The sequence below is a fragment of the Oncorhynchus mykiss genome, chromosome 25 (assembly GCF_057628025.1).
Source record: "Oncorhynchus mykiss isolate SJ-2025 chromosome 25, ASM5762802v1, whole genome shotgun sequence".
NCBI classification, from domain to species: domain Eukaryota; kingdom Metazoa; phylum Chordata; class Actinopteri; order Salmoniformes; family Salmonidae; genus Oncorhynchus; species Oncorhynchus mykiss.
The window spans coordinates 27,149,319-27,171,491 of NC_143046.1; the positions used below are offsets into that span (position 1 = coordinate 27,149,319).

Below are 22,173 nucleotides of genomic sequence, written 5' to 3' on the forward strand. Positions count from 1 at the left end.
TTTGGAAATTGCTCCCAAGGGTGAACCAGACTTGTGGAGGTCTACAATTATTTTTCTGAGGTCTTGGCTGATTTCTTTTGATTTTCCCATTATATCAAGCAAAGAGCACAGAGTTTGAAGGTAGGCCTTGAAATACATCCACAGGTACACCTCCAATTGACTCAAATGATATAAATTAGCTATCAGACGCTTCTAAAGCCATGACGTCAATTGCTGGAATTTTCCAAGCTGTTTAAAGGCACAGTCAACTTACTGTATGTGAACTTCTGACCCACTGGAATTGTGATACAGTGAATTGTAAGTGAAATTATCTGTCTGTAAACATGTGTTGTAAAAATTACTTGTGTCATGCACAATGTAGATATCCTAACTGACATGCCAAAACTACAGTTTGTTAACAAGAAATTTGCGGAGTGGTTGAAAAACGAGTTTTAATGACTCCAACCTAAGTGTATGTAAACATCTGTGTTCAACTGTAAGTGATAGGCCTACTGTCAATCAAAAATAATAGACGCAACAGGCTTTACAAAATAAAAACACGAGCGTTTCAACACAATGGACAGCGACACTCCGATACAGTTCTGTACTTTTCTCAACATTGTGCTCTCTACACGTTGTTCTTTAGCCTTACGAGGGTACATACAATCAACGGTTCCGCATAGAACCAGGCTATAACACGCTCTCTGTAATATTAAAACTGGGCGGTAGGCTGTGAGGGAGAATTTATTTTTTTGTTTATCAGTCCCAAACCAAACGTACCCAAACACAATGCAAAGAACATAATATCATCTGGGATGTCTGCCTTGAAATGAGGAGGGTTGTTTCAAAGCAGAAAATAAAACACTTACATCATATTTGAAAATACAAACATGGGACAGATAATGAATGCAAATCTACATATAGGAGACCTGTGGAAACAGTGTTTTCATCATGAATCACAAAAACAGTTTTGAAATTGTGGCCACAAAATACTTTGACTACAAGTGTAAAACCTGCTACAGAGCAGCGGCGCCCCGTCATTCAGGGAAAAGCCCCACCTGTTTTGAGCTCCAGCTGTTTAGCCAAAAAAGTAAATACTGCATATTCAGTACCAGACAAAAGTTTGGACACACCTACTCACTCAAAGGTTTTTCTTAATGTTTTACTATTTTCTACATTGTAGAATAATAGGGAAGACATCAAAACTATGAAATAACACATATGGAATCATGTTGTAACCAAAAAAGTGTTAAACAAATCATAATATGTTTTATATTTGAGATTACTCAAAGTAGTCACCCTTTGCCTTGATGACAGCTTTGCACACTCTTGGCATTCTCTCAACCAGCTTCATGAGGTAGTCACCTGGAATGCATTTCAATTAAAGTTAATTTGGAGATTTTTCCCCCTCTTAATGCATTTGAGCCAATCAGTTGTGCTGTGACAAGGTAGGCGTGGCATACAGAATATTTGGTAGAAGACCAAGTCCATATTATGGCAAGAACAGCTCGAAAATAAGCAAAGAGAAACAACATTCCATCATTACTTTAGGACATGAAGGTCAGTCAATGCATTACATTTCAAGAACTTTGAAAGTTTCTTCAAGTGCAGTCACAAAAACCATCAAGCTCCATGATGAAACTGGCTCTCATGAGGACTGCCACTGGAATGGAAGACCCAGAGTTACCTCTGCTGCAGCTCCATGATGAAACTGGCTCTCATGATGACTGCCACATGAATGGAAAACCCAGAGTTAACTGCACATCAGATTGCAGCCCAAATAAATGCTTCCCAGAGCTCCAGTAACAGACGCATCTCAACATAAACTGTTCAGAGGAGACTGTGTGAATCAGGCCTTCATGGCTAAATTTCTGCAAAGAAACCACTACTAAAGGACACCAATAAGACGAAGACACTTGTTTGGGCCAAGAAACATGAGCAATTCACATTACACTGGTGGAAATCTGTCCTTTGGTATGATGAGTCCAAATTGGCTGTGTAAGGGTTATTTGACCAAGAACGAGAGTGATGGAGGGCTGGATTAGATGACTTGGCCTCCAAAATCACCCGACCTCAACCAAATTGAGATGGTTTGGGATGAGTTGGAGGAAAATAGTGAAGGATGTCAGCCAACAAGTGCTCAGCACACACACAGCACACGAGACTGTTGGAAAAGCATTCCTCATGAAGCTGGTTGAGAGAATGCCAAGAGTGTGCAAAGCTGTCATCAAGGCAAAGGGTGGCTACTTTGAAGAATCTCAAATATAAAATATATTATGATTTGTTTAACACTTTTCTGGTTACTACATGATTCCATATGTGTTATTTCATAGTTTTGATGTCTTCACTATTATTCGACAATGTAGAAATAGTAAAAATAAAGAAAAACCCTTGAATGAGTGTGTGTCCAATATTTTGACTGTTACTGTATATATATATATATATACACAGTGTGGCAAAAACGTATTTAGTCAGGCACCAATTGTGCAAGTTCTCCCACTTAAAAAGATGAGAGAGGCCTGCAATTTTCATCATAGGTACAGTTCAACCATGACAGACAAAATGAGAAAAAAAACGGACTTTCAACTCCCTCCAAAGATTTTCTATGGGGTTGAGATCTGGAGACTGGCTAGGCCACTCCAGGACCTTGAAATGCTTCTTGCGAAGCCACTCCTTCGTTGCCCGGGCGGTGTGTTTGGGATCATTGTCATGCTGAAAGACCCAGCCACTTTTCATCTTCAATGCCCTTGCTGATGGAAGGAGGTTTTCACGATACATGGCCCCATTCATTCTTTCCTTTACACGGATCAGTCGTCCTGGTCCCTTTGCAGAAAAAGAGCCCCAAAGCATGATGTTTCCACCCCCATGCTTCACAGTAGGTATGGTGTTCTTTGGATGCAACTCAGCATTCTTTGTCCTTCAAACACTACGAGTTGAGTTTTTACCAAAATGTTACATTTTGGTTTCATCTGACCATATGACATTCACCCAATCTTCTTCTGGATCATCCAAATGCTCTCTAGCAAACTTCAGATGGGCCTGGACATGTACTGGCTTAAGCAGGGGGACACGTCTGGCACTGCAGGATTTGAGTCCCTGGCGGCGTAGTGTGTTACTGATGGTAGGCTTTGTTACAATGGTCCCAGCTCTCTGCAGGTCATTCACTAGGTCCCCCGTGTGGTTCTTGGATTTTCTTGTGATCATTTTGACACCACGGGGTGAGATCTTGCGTGGAGCCCCAGATCGAGGTAGATTATCAGTGGTCTTGTATGTCTTCCATTACCTAATAATTGCTCCCACAGTTGATTTCTTCAAACCAAGCTGCTTACCTATTGCAGATTCAGTCTTCCCAGCCTGGTGCAGGTCTACAATTTTGTTTCTGGTGTCCTTTGACAGCTCTTTGGTCTTGGCCATAGTGGAGTTTGGAGTGTGACTGTTTGAGGTTGTGGACAGGTGTCTTTTATGCTGATAACAAGTTCAAACAGGTGCCATTAATACAGGTAACAAGTGGAGGACAGAGGAGCCTCTTAAAGAAGAAGTTACAGGTCTGTGAGAGCCAGAAATCTTGCTTGTTTGTAGGTGACCAAATACTTATTTTCCACCATAATTTGCAAATAAATTCATTAAAAATCCTACAATGTGATTTTCTGGAGTAAAAAATTCTCATTTTGTCTGTCATAGTTGAAGTGTACCTATGATGAAAATCACAGGCCTCTCTCATCTTTTTAAGTGGGAGAACTTGCACAATCGGTGGCTGACTAAATACTTTTTTGCCCCACTGTATATATATATACTTTTTTTTTTTTTTTTACTGTTTTGCATGTTATTTCTTAATTAATAATTGTCACATTTCAGTTTGCAAACAATGTAAACCCTTTTATTGAGTTTATAAAGCTGCATCCAAACATGGGCTCCAAGAAAGTTATATTTACCCTCTCAGCTCTTGCACTAGCCACTGTCCACCAAGGACGTTGCCTCTCTGATCAGCACTCTCCCTCGCTTGGGCAAGGGGCATTTAAGGTATACTCAGATTTGACGATGTAAAACGTAATTCAAGGGCTGAGGGTTTAGGTCTGAGGGCTGTCTATTTTCAGTTTGAAATGCAGCCAACGTCTCTTTTTCACTTTGTTGAGTAAGGCTGCTCCAAAATGCAGGTGTTTCAGCCTAGCTCATTGCTTTCTGTGGTGGAGGGGCAGCCAGCGAGGAACACAAAGCGTAGGGGTTGGTAATCTTCTCTAGTTATGCCATTATTGGCTCAGTGTTCTGTCACTCATGGGGACACTCCCTCACTGCAAGATCTACAGAGAGAGCTTGAAAGTTCAAGACCCCTTGGTTGCTGCCTTAGATTTACATTAGAAGTGCCCAACCAAGAAGGCAGAAAGTCATTGGCCACAGATAAAATTATGTCAAATCACATTATATCTACCATGGTTTTGATTGAAGTGATCATGTCAACATCATACTTTCAAAATCTTGGCTAGCAAACTACACAGGCAGTCACCATCATGATTCACGTTGACAATCTACTGGCAAATCCTTTTCAATCCTTGTCATAGGAAGATCAATTATTGATAAAACGTATCAGTGCTCATCGGCCATTAGACATAAACATTACACAACAAGTTGGAAATTGCAAATTCAACAATGAGTTGTTTGGAAGATATCAGTGGCTAACTACAAGCATTGAAGAAAACAAATCCCTATGTCCTGCCTGCTATTCGGTGGAGAAAGTGTGTGGACCATGTCTGGTTTTAATGGTCTCTTCTCCAAGCTTAAAAGGATAAACATTAACACCCAACACAATGGGACAGAAAAGGTTAAATACATCGGCGATGCTGTCAAGCCAGCATGACCTCAGCCACGTTCAAACAACTGGAAACTCAGAACAGGGAAATTGTTTTGAACGATCATCCAACTCACAATTCCAAGTCGGGTAACTCAGGCCTCTTTCTAGAGCTCCAACCCGACGTCACTGACGTGATTAAACTTTTTTTTTTGAGTTCTCAGTTGTCTTGAAAGCAGCATACATCCAGAGAATGACAGACTTTTATGACAAAATTTTATGTCAAAATGTGCCCACAAGAAGGACCGCCGCGCCACCTACCTGTTCAAGTTAGCACAGCACAACTGTGAGTCCAAAAATGTATTGTATGCTGCTAGATAAATTATGTAATAGATTATGTAATATGCCAGGGATTATGTAATATGCCAGGGATTATGTAATATGCCAGGGATTATGTAATATGCCAGGGATTATGTAATATGCCAGGGATTATGTAATATGCCAGGGATTATGTAATATGCCAGGGAGATATGTGTACTGTAACTAAGAAGGTAACACTAAGTGTATGTTAAGTAGTAAGCTGTTTGTTGCCCTGTCCCTCACCTTAATCATTCGGTCCCTTTCCCCTCATCTGACTTGGTGGTGCACATGTAGGCAATAGCCTGTTTTAGAGAAATGTCAACATTGAATATTGTAAGAGCTTTCATTATCTGCTTACATGCCCCGTTTATTTGTCCTATGATTCTGACTTGGTGTACAAGGTGAATACTGTAAGAATGGCCCATGTTCTGACTTCTGTCGCTGTACATTTCAAAAGCACTGAACAAATACTTAAATTGACTACGTCCGTCTTAGCTCGCTCATTCATGTCTTCATCGAAATGACGGATTGCCTCATTCACACACATCGTTCCATTATGCCATAGTTTGTACAGTTCAATTGTCAGTAGAAATCAAATTTATTTAAGCAAGTCATCCAAATCAGGTATGTTTTTTTTTACGCAGCAAATGAGGCTGAATATACTCTTTCGCTGCCAGACAAGGCTCCACTGATGTAGCAGTGGTAAGGATTCACTGCATGGTGCTGAAAAGAAAGCTCTGCTGTTGGGACAGCTTTATGTAGGCCCTAAAAGTTTGTGGGCACCTTTTTGTCACCATTATAGTGCAATTCATGTATGGTTTAGTGTTGTGTTGTGCAGTGACTTTGCTGGCATGAATTTAAAAAATGGAGAGCTCACCCCACCAAGATGTACATGCAAAAAACGCCACTGATACAAAGCCTAATTAGTGCCAAGTCCATTAACGGTAAAGACCTACCTTTGGGGACACATCGGAATCTTCAAGATCATCAGCAAAGTCTGTAGGAATTTTTCTCAGAGTCTGGTCCGCGGGTAGTGTGTTGTCATTGTAAGATGTGACGAACTTGAAGTCACTTGTGCGCGATCCCGTCGTCAGGTATGCGTCATAATTGTATGTGCTGCGGAGAGTTCCAGCGCCATCCACCTCTGCGTAGTTGGGAGGGAGATACGCGCTGGGGATGGCGACCGCTCCATCAAACAACAGTCTGGGCTTTCTCCTGCGGCAAAACCTCACCGCCAGGATTACAATAATGAAGGTGATGAAAAAGGTGGAGACAGACACCAGCGCGATGATCAGATAAGAGGTGAGTTTGGAATTGCTCTCATCATAAGATACATCTTTCAGTTCTGGTACTTCAGCCAAGTTATCAGAAATCACTAAATAAATTGTACAGGTGGCAGAGAGAGAGGGCTGTCCGTTATCTTTCACTGACACAATGAGGTTCTGTTTCATGCTGTCAGATTCAGAAATGTCCCGCTGTGTCCTGATCTCTCCACTGTGGAGACCAATAGTGAAAAGTCCCGTATCAGTTGATTTGAATATATGATAGGAGAGCCAGGCGTTCTGGCCGGAGTCCGCGTCCACAGCTATCACCTTGGAAACCAGAGAGCCCCCATGCGCAGCTTTGGGGACCAGTTCGGTCATGAAGGATTTCCCCTCCGGGGCGGGGTATAGTATCTGAGGAGAGTTGTCATTCACATCCGTTATGAACATACTGACCGTGACGTTGCTGCTGAGCGGAGGAGAACCGTTGTCTCTGGCCACCACGTGGACTTTAAAACTCCTGAACTGTTCATAATCAAACGACCTCACAGCGTGGATCACCCCCGTGTCTCCATTAACGGATAAAAACGAGGACACCGGTACACCGTTCACCTCACTAGGTAAGATAGAATAAATCACTGTCCCGTTCTGTCTCCAGTCTGGGTCTCGTGCTGTAACGGTACACACAGACACACCGGGTTTGTTATTTTCAGTCACGTGGGCTTTATAGGACTGTTCCTCAAACACAGGTGGGTTGTCGTTGACGTCAGCTACAGATAACTGAACACTTTTAGAGGAGGACAGAGGTGGAGAGCCCTCGTCGGTGGCAGTGATTGTAATGTTGTAATCAGACACTAGTTCCCGGTCCAGTTCGCCCGTGGTCACCAGAGAATAGTAGTTTTTGATGGATGGCACCAGCTTGAAGGGAAGGTTTTGCTGAATGGAGCAGCGAACCTGTCGGTTATTCTCAGAGTCTCTATCCTGCACGTGAATGATGCCCACCTCTGTACCAGGTGACGCGTTCTCAGGTATGGGGTTAGTCAGAGATTGTAGATATATCACAGGGGCGTTGTCATTAATATCAGTGATTTCTATTATCAACGTAGAGGAAGATGCTAATCCTAAACCGTCCTTTGCGCTGATCTGCATTTCATATGATGACTCATCTTCATAATCCAGAGACCCAATAACTCTTAGTTCTCCTGTTTTATGATCCAGAGAAAATACAATGTTATTTTCATCTGAAACATGGTCAAAATCATACATAACTTCGCCATTGGGTCCCTCGTCTAAATCACTGGCGCTCACTGTAATTACAAGAGTATCCACAGGAGAGTTTTCAGGCAGACTGGCTTTATAGACGGCCTGGCTAAACACTGGGGCATTATCGTTAGCATCCAGTACAGTGACGTGTATGACTACAGTACCTGATCTCTGCGGAGAACCTCCATCCACAGATGTGAGTAATAATTTAAATTCCTGCTGTTGTTCACGGTCTAGCTCTTTGTTTAAGACTAAATCGGCATTTTTCCGTCCACCACTTTTTGTATTAACATTCAAAATGAAATGGTTGTTCCTTTCAAGTGTATAGCTTTGAACCGTGTTCTGTCCTATATCCGCATCACGAGCCTCATCTAATAAAAAGCGAGCTCCTTTGACGGACAATTCTGCTATTTCAATTTTAATCACCTCTTTCTTAAATTGCGGTGCGTTATCATTTATATCTTGAACATGAAGACTAATACGGTGCAGCTCCAAAGGATTCTCCAATACAAGTTCCTGGTTTAAAACGCACGAAGCCTTCTTGCCACAAAGCCCCTCTCTGTCAATTCTCTCCGCAACAATCAAATCCCCGGTAGTCAGATTAATGTCACAGTACCGTTTTTGGTTCCCTTCGGTATCAATACGGGCCTTACGAGCGGACAGTATCCTCGCCTCCAGTCTGAGATCCTTGGCTATATTTCCAATAACAGATCCTCGTTTCATCTCCTCCGGAAAAGAATAGCTCACGTCTCCATGGGCGGAGTGCAGCGGTAGAAGAAAGAAAGCAAAGCCCCAGACCAGGCCTGTCACCGAGATTCCTTTGTTTCTCATCGTTAGAATGCGGTGAAGAAATCCCCTTATATTTAGATCGATCGAAGTATAACGATTCCGCAGGCTGAGATATGGTTTGATAAAAATTACAACAAAAAATAAACCAAGAGAATGCGCAATCTGACCATTTCCACGGTTTTCTGCATTAGTGGCAAACCCTGAGCTGTAACTACGACAGCAGTGGGAGGAGAGGTGTATACAGTATATTCAACCTCAGCTAGTCAACAGCGACACTTAGAGCAACCTTCAGAAATGACGCATGCTCAATTACATTGCACTGTTAAATATGTTTGATATAGGAAATATTTACGTATACTTACTCATAGTATATCCTGTAGGCTTCTATGTTGAGGAAACGAGGCCATTGTAAGCGTATAGATCAATCAATAGCCGTAGGTCACAGCCAGTATGTTTCAGCACCATGGACAGCGACCACTAGGGACCGACACTCAATCTTCTCGTCTCTCGATTCTCTCTATACAAATAGTGTTACGAGTTGGAAACTAAACAACAACTTACCATGCTGCTACTCTTACAGTTAGGGCTCCTTTACTTTATGAGGCGACAGATATGGTTGGTTAGCAAAACATAAATACAATGGAATCACACCATTCTAAGAGCATGCATATCAACAAAACGACACGAAAGTCCCAAACCTGTCAATCCTCATCTCAATTTAGTTTGGCTGCTATAAAGATACCGATACCCATTTGTTAATACCATGTCGTTAACAAGTGCTGGGATCCCATTGTATGGGCCTACACTGAAGGGATAGAGAGCTCGGGAGGGAGGGAAAGAGCAGCGCGTGCGCAATTCATTAGAAGCAGCTCGTGCCTGGTGCTACACAGCGGCATACAGAGAGTCATTTTAGAACTGCACACAGCGATGAAATAGTCACAGGCCAAGTCGACTGATTAGCCTTTGTACTTAAATGCAAGGTATTAATTCCAGTGATATTAAACAACATAGTTAGCCTACGTTTTCGGGTTTGCGAGGCCGAGGCAGTATTCTTCAAAAGAGATTTAGGCTAATATTTACTTTCTGTAAAGGCTACGCTTCAGACACACAAAGCTTCATGATTGCAACCCTGTTATTCCACATTCCAAAGGGTTGGGCATACACTGAAGCATAGCCATCACCTGTCAATCCTCCATCTAACGTTCTACATGCATCGATGAATCCATAGCACCATACGTTTTCTCTGTGGGAGCCATGAAGAACTTCATCCTCCCTGAAACTGATCCCGTGGTCGTGGGAAACAACCTGCAATGATAAAAAGCTTGATAAATATCATTGCTTACATATTGCTGTTTGCTTGGAAATCACGGAATGTAACCGTAACTGCACGTTTAGCTTTCATATGCTTATTTTTCCAATCAAATCAAATTGTATTGGTCGCAGGGGTAGGCCTTATGGGTACAACGTTTAAGAGGGTAATAATTGTAATTTGAGTAACAGCCTTCCCCCTAAAGTTTAGCATGATTGACCCACTCTCCAAATAGCCTGGCCTGGGTATGCGCTGTCTTGCTTAACTTGGATCAGACTATATTCTCGTGTGAACATGCATTTTTGGGTAAGGATGATGATACTGTGAACGAAAGCATGTTTAACAACGCTGGTCCCCTTGCTTGACTGTAACAGCTTTGTCTGTGTGTGTTGTGTTTCTCCAGCAGAGAGCGCCTTCCACTCAGAGCGCGCCAGCCCAAGCAAGACTCAATGCCGGCAAAAGCTATTAACAATGTCTTCACACACCATTTGTGCTTTACAACAGCTCTGCAACATGTCCCGTTGTTGGTCTAAAGCATATTTAAATTGCATACAATATTTCAGATGTGTTATCAACCTGTAAATTGTTTGTTTGTGTGTGATGATAAAGTATTAATTCCGGGAAATCGGAGCGTGTGTCTTCTCTGAAATATTGGCGTTCGTATGTGCATGCCGGCGCCTTTTTGACATTAGATTTATTCCAAAATAGTGACAAGGGATCAGCACGCTAAACGTGTTTGATATTACTTAAACAGCATTATAATCTACGCTGCCATGTTCTGCAAGGTCAATGCACCTCAAAACCAGGGCGTGTAGTCTGGGCATTTCCCACAGTACAAGGCAAGGAAGCGCTTGTTGGTAGGAGTCAGATTGACATCTTTAACTAAATTATTTATGTCCATGAAGAAACACTGAGCATGCATTTAGTGTTTTCTATAGAGTAGACGGTTGTGCATATGAGCGAGAGAAAGAAAAGAGAACCGAGAACATAGAACAGAGACTCAGATTAAACGTGGTTAACTCTTCACCCTGCAGTCTCTGGGCTCCTCATTAGACCAGTCTCTCTGGCCACTGCGGCCAAGATAGCATCAGCAGTCATTTTGTTTGGTCTAACCAGCTCTTTTAATACCGCCCCTGTGCCCCGTTCACTGTGTCCCGTTCACTGTGCCCTGGCTCTCATGACCATCCAGCTACAGCCATGCCCCTGGCACATAGCCTGCAGCGGGACACACACGCACCTCACAGGGGCATACACACAAAAACACACATTCACCTCACATCTAGCTGTCTCTTTCTTTCTCTCTCACACTACACTACACACACACACACACACACACACACACACACACACACACACACACACACACACACACACACACACACACACACACACACACACACACACACACACACACACACACACACACACACACACACACACACCACTTTGCCTCATTCCTCACAGCTATGAAGTAGTTTCACATATTCCTTCTTTTAAGGAACAGGTAACCTCTGCGGTGTGGTTGTGAGGTGTGGTATGGCTGTGAACGTGACCGTGAAGGTTGGTTGGTCATCAGAGCCGGACAGTGCTATGCTGCAACCTGCTTCGTGCAGAGTGGGCAACATGGGGAGATGGTGTTAGTCTGGCACCTCCTGTGAGACAGGTGTGGCTGCCAGGTCTGTGAGCCAGCAGCACTACCCAGCAAATGACATACACAACACTTAGCCTGATCTCATAGATTAGATGCAATATAGTAAATGTAAATCCGGGACACTCAAATGAGTATGATATGTTTCGTTTAGTATGGTTACATAAGACAGAAGGTTACTTAAGGGGAAAAAACTAAAGTAGGGTAATTGATTGTGATGGATCGGTAAGTGTGTAACGCTAATATCTAGCAACCCAAAGGATTCGTGTTCGAATTTCATGATGGACAACTTTACCTAATTAGCAACTTTGCAACTACTTACTACTTTTTTAGCTACTTTGCAACTACTTAGCATGTTAGCCAATCCTAACCCTAACCATATCCTTAACCTTAACACTAACCTTAACCCTAACCTTAACCCTTAACCCCTAACCCTAAACCCTACCCTAGTTAACATTAGCCATCTAGCTAGCATTAGCCACCAAGCTATCGTTACTAAAAACAAATTGTAATTCGGAAAATATCATACAAAATGGATGATGGACATCCCCAAATTAATACCTACCATATGAAACGTAACATATCATTCTAATTGGAGGGTCCCGGATTTTCATTTACTGTGTTATGTCTACCCCTGATTCCAGGTTGCAACACTTAATAGAAACATCTGTATCTTTATCAAATCTATGGTGTGAATTGTATCTGTCATCAGAGCTGCTCAAACACACACTCACTCTCTTCAGATTGTGTTTAAGTGTTCTTGTCTCTATGTCACTTTCTGATACTGCAGTGTCCGTCAGTCACACACTGACTCTGTCCTTGCCCACTCCCTCTCCGTCTCCCCAGACCAAATGTGAGTTCATGTCAGTCACTTAATTGTCTGCCTGTTTCCTCCTCCTGTCCTCACATCTTTCATCATCTCTCTCTCAGACTCTCCAGACACGGCGAGGTTTGGTGCTGCTGTTGCTGCCGAGTGAATTTATTACAGACATTAATCTCCCCGTCTGCGTGGCTGTTGTCGTGCGTCCGACCTGCGCTGTTTGCTCCTCTCAGCAGGATGTTGTTCTTTCTAAGTCACTGCGGCTGGAGAGCTGGCTGACCCCAACATGACAACCCCCACCACAGACACCCCCAAACCCTTACCCCTTGAAACATTATATCCCAGTCCCTCAAACCCCAAATACTCAAACCCCCTACAATATACATTCACACCCCAATGGCCAAATAGTCTCTTAACATCAATTAAAAGCAACCATATTATTATTAGTTTGAATGATGTGGGAGAATTAGTGAGACAGACACGATAGTGAAATGTTTCAACCATTGATATATACATTTCACAGAACCTTACTCTACCTTCTTTTTGCACTTCAGTCCTCCAGGGCTTCAGGTCAGCAGTCCTCTTGACTTCAGGTTAGGCTGCAATCCTTCATCTCCTTCATCCCCTTCCTCACAATCCCTATATCCATTTTCAGGGTTGATTTCGTTCTTCTTTTTCTTTTGCAGTTAGCTAAAGGGTTGGAGTCGTTCAGGGCCTTTTTATATTCATTCTCAAAAAAACAGTCCTACTATTCATTGTTGTTGTGTGGGACTAAATGGGCTCTTATTTATCTCTGTGGATGACATATGAGTAGATCATGGTTGGTAGAAGAGAGACCAGAGACCCCTGTTAGTGCAGCAGCCTATTGCTAGTGGTGCTGGAGGTCTGTTAATTCTGCCACAATGCATATCTATATTCATTAACTGGAGTGACGCAATACTCTACAGACCAAATGCTGCTGGCTATGCATTTTTCCCCTTCGCTTGTATGTTTGTTTGTTTTACTGAGGAAGTTGAAATGAGACAAAATGCAGAAATTAGGAACGGCCAGGACCCCCTTGTGAATGCTCTGGGGAGAGCTAAGATGTTGTTCCCACGCATGCAGACCAGGAAGTCTGTGAGTGTATGTTTCTTTGGCGGTGTGTCTGGAACATATGTTGTAGTGGGGATTCAGACAGCAGTTTTTCCTGACAGTGTACTATAGCTTTGATCGGTGGAGGACTCATTGAAAATGACACCAGGACAAAGAAAGGTGTGTGTGTGTTAGAACTCTGACAGCCCTTTGAACCTTTGAAGTTGTGTCTGTCAGACATAAGGGACCCAACCCATCCTGCTTTCCTGGTTCAAAACTGTTTCCACCCTCCACCTCTGCACAAGGAGATTATCAGGCTCCCGAGTGTTGCAGTGGTCTAAGACACTGCATCTCAGTGCAAGAGGCGTTACTGTAGTACATTGTTCGAATCCAGGCTGCATCACATCCAGCCGTGATTGGGAGTCCCATAGGGCACCACCAAATTGGCCCAGATTCGTCCAGGTTTGGCCGGGGTAGGTTGTCATTGTAAATAAGGATTTGTTCTTAACTGACTTGCAGAGTTAAATAAAGGTTCAATAATATTATTATTATTTTTTAATCAGGAGGCTGTTGCCATGGAGACTGTCCCCTACTGGTGGTAACCATAGAAACTTCCTTGTCTGGCTCCCACAGCGGGCGAGGAAGAGAGAGGGTTGTTTTGGCAGACATTAACCCTTGAACTCTCTTCACCGCTGTCTCCCTACCCTCTCCAAGATGCAGGATGAAAGAGAGGAGAGAAAGAGAGAGATAGAGAGGAGGGTGAAAGATGATAAGCAACAAACATCATCTGCAGCTCAAAGACCCAGATGACAGACAGCAGAGAATATACAATTGAAAAGGGACAAGAGCTCCCTGATCTTTCAAAGCTTCGTGCTTGATAAACAGCCATTAATCATTGAGCTACAGTAGCAACGTGCTGGAGAAACACTTAGGTACTCCAGAATCTAAACCCCATAATGAGCAACGTGGAAATCAGAGAACACAGTCAATGGTTAACAGTCTGATTGGAATATTCCTAGATTTCTAAATTAGCCCTTTGGAGATCAGCAGAGTTCGTGAGAATATGCAGTCAGACACCATCATTTGTACATCAAATCAAACGTGTTTATGAAGCCCTTTTTAAATGAGCAGATGTCACAAAGCGCTTATACAGAAAGCCAGCCTAATACCCCAAAGAGCAAGCAATGCAGAAGAAGAAGCACGGTGGCTTGGAAAAACTCCCTAGAAAAGGCAGGAACCTAGGAAGAAACCTAGAAAGGAAGCAGGCTCTGAGGGAGGCCAGTCCTCTTGCTGTGCTGGGTGGAGATTAATTTACAAGTTACTGGATCATTATAATACATATGCAGGGCTCATCTAGCGACTTGATAAAGATGTATATCAGTATGGTATTACTTAGCAGTATTGTTCCAATGTTATGCTTGTGATTTCACTTATACTTGTCCACTGTACTCTACATACCATTTACCAACCATTGCTCTCTTCTTGGTGGACCGTCATTGTGATTTACTAATGCATTATGAGGCTTCACTGTATCCACTGTGCTCTATGGTCAAATGAGTTGACCTCTCAGTATGCATAGTCAATAAACAATTCATTTCAGAGTAGTTGAATGGGTTTGATGTAAAAGCTGGTGTTCTTCAGGAGAGATCAACGGGAGTCTGGCCGTTCAGCAGGGCTGAGCCTTTCTGACTGGGCACCACAACACAGACAGGAGTGGACGTGTGGGAGAGACTGAGAGTGAAGTATATATGCCTATCCTCCTCCTCTGACCAATGCAGATCAATGTCTGTTCTCTCTCTCTCTCCCTCTCTCCCTCTCTCTCTCCCTCTCCCTAGCAACAATGTCCCACCGTGAGGCAAATATACTGATGTGCTGTGCATGGACGAATACCTGTTTCCAAACAAGCTGTAAGGCGACAACGTCAGTCTCATTTTTATGAAAGAAAACTTTATTGAGTGATTTATAAACAAAACACATTACCACTGTATCCATTTAGGGCAAATAAAAAAACGGAAAGAAATGCAATTTCACAATTTTACAGTCATAGTAGATGAGCAGGTGTACAAAAAAAAGGTTTTACAACAGATCAGTACTGCCCAGTCGACCAGGACAGCACCACCATTGTTCACCACCGTACTCTAACTAAAGAATGACAGCGTGAACGCTCACTAAACACAAGCATACACTACATATACCATTTTTACATTGGACTTTTTTTCTGTCATTTTTTTAACATTTTATCTGTTGAAAGGGGGTGGAAGGGAAAATATAGCTCATCACAGGATCATACATATTTCAATTACAATATTAGTGTTAGGTAGAGCATCATGTCAAAGCCGGACACAAAACGTATTATTATAATATTATTTATTTATTTTTTTGTTTCCTTTTCTTTGCTTGTTCTCAAAAACGAAAATTATATTTTGGTAAAACAAAATGAACAGAGTTGCATTCAAGGCCATCACACTATAGCATTTACAAATATCTAAGAGGTTACGTTAACGTATAACACCACTGTGGAGTGTGTAGGATGTTATATGCACAAGATGCATGGTAGAGACGGTACACACAAATATCTCCTTTGCGAGTCATGAAGTAAAATGATAATACAAAATAATAAAATCATAACCATCTATTTCTATATATATATATTTCTCTATATACTATGTTTCGTTTGGGACTTACATGCAGCAGCCACTTTAGTGGAGTGAAGTCATACTGAGCTGCAGAACTTGGGGGGTGTGGCAACAACTTACAGGCAAGGGAAGGAGGAACCAATAGAAGCAGGGCTGAAGCATGTCTCCACCCCTTCACAAAACCTCCTGAAAGAGGATTGGTGGGATAGAGCTGTGGGGTAGGAATCCTTAGATGCTCGTATTTAGTCATTAATAATGTAATAATCAGGTTACACATTGCATTTATTAATGCAAAGTCCATGTATGAAAAGCAAGTCTAAATCTACATTTATCGTGTACATAAAAGCCAATGGGTGGCCTACTGTTTTCATATATGTTTACCCAGGAACATGGAGGACAGGGATAGCCCTCAGCACCATGCCCCAGACCTCCATCCCTGTCCCCATCCCACCTCGTCCCCTCTCGCCAGTGACCACAAACAGGAATGAACAGCGTAGTATTCACAAGTTAAAAGCACTCAACCGTTTTGCACTTAGAGGCATCTGACATTGGCTAACAGAGTACTGGACCACCGGCACCGACTGGGTTCTACAGGCCTCACACATATTACTGATCCCAGCACACCACAAGGTTCAGAGTAGGCCTTCCCAGTTCACCCTGAATGAACAGGGGGTTAGAGGGGGGGTCTATGGCCAGAAAAAGAGAGAGATGAAGGGCAGGGGGGGACAAGAAGAAGCACTGCAGATCAGTTAAAGCTAACAAAACAGAGAAGGAAATCGTGGCTCTTCTCCAAGAACAAATAAAAAGAGAAAAAGATTCACAAATGTCATCATCATCATCATCACGTGAAGAAGCAGTCTGTGGTTGGGGTAAGGGAGGGGTGGTGTGGGGTTGAGGGTGGAAAGCTCAGGGGAGTGGGGAGGATAGAGATCAGGTTGGGTATCAGGTAAAGGATGGTTGCTACCAAACATTCAGAGCAGAAAGCATCAGGCTTTTGCTGAGTGGCAGGGGAGAGATCATCTTTAGCTAGAGACACTCCTGCTATTCAACAAGGTTCCAACTGAGCCCTGATCAACAAGCTGGATCACAGGCCAACTCAGCTGGACTCGTCTCTTTCGTTCTCAAGATAATCTGAAGTGTTCCTCCTTTCTCTCATTCCCTCTTTCTCTGTCTTCGCATTGAGCTGTTGGCTCCTTTGAGAGAGAGGGATTTCATTGAGCTGTTGGCTCCTTTGAGAGAGAGGGATCTCATTGAGCTGTTGGCTGCTTTGACAGAGAGGGATCTCCTTGAGCTGTTGGCTGCTTTGAGAGACAGGGATCTCATTGAGCTGTTGGCTGTTTTGAGAGACAGGGATCTCATTGAGCTGTTGGCTGTTTTGAGAGACAGGGATCTCATTGAGCTGTTGGCTGTTTTGAGAGAGAGGGATCTCATTGAGCTGTTGGCTGTTTTGAGAGAGAGGGATCTCATTGAGCTGTTGGCTGCTGTGAGAGAGAGAGAGAGAGATCTCATTGTCCCAGAACAGAGTATTGAGCAGACCAACCAGGAGTTATTGCAGGGGATGCAGCTGTGTCGATCCTGAGAGGCTAGATCTACAGTACACGTGTGTACTGCTAAGGAGACTGTACTGCTGGGGGAAAAGCTTGCGTTTTGTATTAAACATATTGTTATTTGTTCGCTGTTGTTTGTTGGCAGCTCCTAGATTTTGTACCTCTCTCCAGGTCTCAGGTGTTCTCAGTGTCCATGTTTGTGAGTGTGTGTGTGTGTCAACGTGTATGTGTGTATGATTGACAGCCATGTTTTCCTTGCCGGCTCAGGGAACACTGACAGATAGAGAACGCGATAGGAAGCTGCAGCAGCAGTGTCATGTTAGCCTTTAGCCTCAGCTTTAGCGACTCTCTCCTGTGCTATTTACAAGTGTGAGTGTCCAGCTCTAAACATCTAGCGCTGTCTGTGTCTTCGATTTACTTTCTTTTCTTCTTCTTGACATTTGCTTTTTTTGTTATTTTTCCGAGGCTGGCACAGAGCTGTTTTCTTCTCATCCTCAGATTTTCTTTTCCTTTCAAAGAAAAGAGATTATACAACATGGTGGGAAAGGGTAAGACCGAGGTGCCAACGTATCCGTGGGAGAGAAGGTGAAAAGCAGAGGGCAAGGGGAGACAGTAGCTCTTGTTCCCTTGCTGAGAAGAGTGGGAGGGTATTATTTGGCTCAGGGTGTATAGGCAGGCACCAGGGGGCATGGAGGAAAATGCATCAATACATTTTTTTCTCATCAAGGCATGATTATTAAGCAATCACCCAAGACAGGGATTTGGAGGAGACGTTAAACTACAGTAATCTTGGTAAAGCCAGATTATTATCAGAGAGAGTTAGAAAGACCTGGGCTATTATCTTTGTTCCAGGGGTGGGTATTGAGCGGAGGACGGCAGTGTGACTTTGTCTGCCTGTCTGTGTTACTGAGCCAGAGATGATGAAGTTGAACTGGGGATCTCTCTTTTCACCTGTTGTCTCAAATACTTGTATTTTTGTTACCAGGTGGACTTTGGTTGCTACCTCTGTTTTAACAGCTCCCTTTCCTTCTCTTCCTCTTCCTCCGCCTCCACTACTCGTCATCATCCTTCCCCTTATCCTTCTTATCCTTCTTCTCCTTCTTCTTCTTCTTCTTCTTCTTGGCCTCCTCCTTCTTTCCGAAAGTGATGAAGTCGCTCTTGTCGTCCTCTCCTCCCTGCTGGCGGATTGAGATGATTGCGGGGGATCCGGGGATGATGAAGGCTTCGGGGGGGACCTCGCCAGGCTTCAGGTGCTGGGGGGGCCCACCGGGACCGCCTGCACCGTAACGGAAGTGCCAGCTGTTACTATCCACTCCGGCTCCCATGGGCGGGGACGTCTCTCCACCCTCAGCATCTAGGGAGAGAGAGAATGAATGGGGGTTATTGGTGTTGAGATAGAATCATCAATCTCATCTATGGTGCATAAAGGGGGTTGTAAGATCGGTGTTACTGTCATTGTCATGGTAATGGACACCACAGAAAAGCATGAGAAACCTCTGCCATATCAGACTGCATACTGTGATAATGCATCATGACACAGTCCACACTGTGCTGCATAGAAAAACCACAGGAGTACTCTGATCACCCTGACTCCCATTGTGATGTCACTAATCGGTCACTAATCCACATAAACAGCCATAACACCCCTCAAAAGAAAGGGGTGGTGACTCAGAATGCAAGCTTTCAAATGCTTCCACTGGTAAACGGCTATACAGAATCAAAGCGTCGGTCACACCTGTCCTTCCCACGTCTAGCGTCCTCGATTGGTGCTATGAGATAAGACATGAATCGCTCCATCACGCCGGGAGAAGCAGGGGAAGGTCAGGGAATAAAGACATGGCATTTGAAAGGAAAGCCAACAAGCAGTTTACAGACTGAGTGCTTGTTCTGGGAGATGACTGTGCTTAAACTTCCATCACAGATCACCACTGAAGCGCTAAACTAAAAAAGTTCAATACAGACTTTTCCTGTTCAATAGAAGTGGTTATGGCCAGCACAGACTGAAGAGCCTACATTATACACAGTATACAGCTGTGTGTGTATGTGTGTGTGCGTGCTTGTGTCAAAATCAAATCAAATGTATTTATAAAGCCCTTTTTACATCAGCAGATGTCATAAAGTGCTTATACAGAAACACAGCCTAAAACCCCAAACAGCAAGCAATGCAGATGTAGAATGACGGTGGCTAGGAAAAACTCCCTAGAAAGGCAGGAACCTAGGATGAAACATGGAGAGGAACCAGGCTCTGAGGGGTGGCCAGTCCTCCTCTGGAGATTATAAGAGTACATGGCCATTAAGGCCAGATCGTTCTTCAAGATTTTCAAACGTTCATAGATTACCAGCCGGGTGTGTGCTTGCGTGTGTGTGTGCAAGATGTGTCAGTCAGTAGCTTCAACAACAGTGAACTAAACCCTCTCCAACACTCAGTATTTTAAGTGGTCTCCAGTTAGTTAAACAAGGCTGTACTCAGTGCTTTGAGACAGACAGGTGTGACACAGCCTCTCTAGACTGCCCCCATCTCTAGACACATGTCATGACTCACTGCAGCAGAGCAGAGTGACTCTTGGCTCAGCTCTCAGTTCTCCCCTCCCGACCCCATCAGTCTACCCAAGGAGAGAGAGCACTCCCCTGTACACATAAATAATACAATTAAAGGGGCGAGAGTGCACATAAATAACTTCTCATTAAAGGAGATGGGGATGGCAGAGGTGCCTGGTCGGTCAAACTCACTGTGACGCTGCGTTATTCAAAGTGTGTGTGTTTGTGTGTGTATGTGTGTGTGTGTTGACAACCCAGGGCGCTTGTAACAAAGCTCCCACATCAACTTGAAGACCCAAGGATCCAGATAGGATTGTTCTAACTACTACCCCGTTATGTCTTCTCAGTCCCCTAACACACATAAAACGAGATGCGCGCACACACACACACACACACACACACACACACACACACACACACACACACACACACAACAGCAAAAAAAACTCCCCACAACACTTTCCCTCGTTCCTCACAGCTATGACCTAGTTTCTACACTTCCTTCACGTTTCTCCATTTATTTCTCTCTCTTTTTTTGACTTCCTTCCAAAGTGGAGTTTACCAAAACTGTATTCACCCAAGTAGAATGAACTGTGTCTGGAAGAGGGAGTGCTGGCCTCATAACACCCAGGGTATGGAAGCCCATCTCACCATTCCCTGTCCTCCCCAACCAAGCCTCTATTGGACAGTTAGTAGGGCATGTCCTGCCCTGGTATAGTCTAATAAAAAAACAAAACAATTTTAACCTTTATTTAACGAGGCAAGTCAGTTAAGAACAAATTCTTATTTACAATGACGTACTACACCGGCCAAACCTGGACGACGCTGGGCCAATTGTGCGCCGCCCTATTGGACTGCCAATCACGGCCGGGTTGTGACACGGCCTGGATAGTCAAAGTACTTTCAGCTCAAATTCCCATCAACATAACTTTTTTTCTTGACAGATGTGCTAAAGGCAGCCAAAATACCTTGGATACATACAGCACCAGTCAAACGTTTGGACAAACCTACTCATTCAAGGGGTTTTCTTTATTTTGAATATTTTCTACATTGCAGAAAAGTAGTGAAGACATCAAAACTATGAAATGACAGATATAGAATCATGTAGTAACCAAAAATGTGTTAAACCAATCCAAATCTATTTTATATTTGAGATTCTTCAAAGTAGCCACCCTTTGCCTTGATGACAACATTGCACACTCTTGGCATTCTCTCAACCAGCTTCATGAGGTAGTCATGTGGAATGCATTTTAATTAACAGGTGTGCCTTGTTAAAAGTTAATTTGTGTCATTTATTTCCATCTTAATGCGTTCGAGCCAATCAGTTGTGTTGTGACGAGGCAGGGGTGGTATACAGAAGATAGCCCTATTTGGTAAAATACCAAGTCCATATTTTGGCAAGAACAGCTCAAATAAGCAAAGAGACATGAAGGTCTGTCAATCCGGAACATTTCAGTGCAGTCGCAAAATCCATCAAGCGCTATGATGAAACTGGCTCTCATGAGGAGCGCCACAGGAAAGGAAGACCCAGAGTTACCTCTGCTGCAGAGGACAAGTTCATTAGAGTTAACGCACCTCAGATTGCAGCCCAAATAAATGCTTCATAGAGTTCAAGTAACAGACACATTTCAACATCAACTGTTCAGAGGAGACTACGTGAATCAGGCCTTCATGGTCAAATTGCCGCAAAGAAAACATTACTAAAGGGCACCAAGAAGAAGAGACTTTCTCGGGCCAAGAAACACGAGCAATGGACATTAGACTGGTGGAAATCTGTCCTTTGGTCTGATGAGTCCAAATTTGAGATTCTTGGTTCCAACCTCTGTAATCTTTGTGAAACGCAGAATAGGTGAACGGATCATCTCCGCATGTGTGGTTCCCACCATGAATTATAGGGGAGGAGGTTTGAGGGTGCTTTGCTGGTGACACTGTGATTTATTTAGAATTCAAGGCACACTTAACCAGCATGGCTAATACAGCATTATGCAGCGATACGCCATACAGAGCCTTGCAAAGTATTCACCCCTTTGGGGTCTTTCCTATTTAGTTGCATTACAACCTGTCATTTAAATGGATTTGTATTTGTATTTCATGTAATGGACAGACACAAAATAGTCCAAATTGGTGAAGTGAAAAGAAAAAAATGACTTGTGAAAGGAAAAAAATAA

General features: G+C 43.3%; 2 protein-coding genes across 16 annotated transcripts in view; both read right to left on the reverse strand.

Annotated features, from left to right (window-relative positions):
- Nucleotides 1–3,776: 3,776 nt before the first annotated feature.
- LOC110504428 (protocadherin gamma-A11-like) lies at nt 3,777–8,666 on the reverse strand. Its single transcript, XM_090219552.1, has one exon. It carries the CDS (start codon nt 8,476–8,478, stop codon nt 6,061–6,063), a length of 2,418 nt encoding a protein of 805 aa, XP_090075678.1. The 5' UTR covers nt 8,479–8,666; the 3' UTR covers nt 3,777–6,060.
- Nucleotides 8,667–15,209: 6,543 nt separating this feature from the next.
- The window catches only part of LOC110504859 (protocadherin alpha-C2), a 184,893-nt gene continuing 177,929 nt past the window's right edge, over nt 15,210–22,173 (reverse strand). For all 15 annotated transcript variants that reach the window (XM_090219545.1, XM_036969643.2, XM_090219546.1 and 12 more), the window contains one exon: nt 15,210–18,821. In XM_090219545.1, coding sequence (XP_090075671.1) covers nt 18,520–18,821 — 302 coding nt within the window. In that variant the 3' untranslated portion in view covers nt 15,210–18,519. The remainder of the gene's footprint in view (nt 18,822–22,173) is intronic.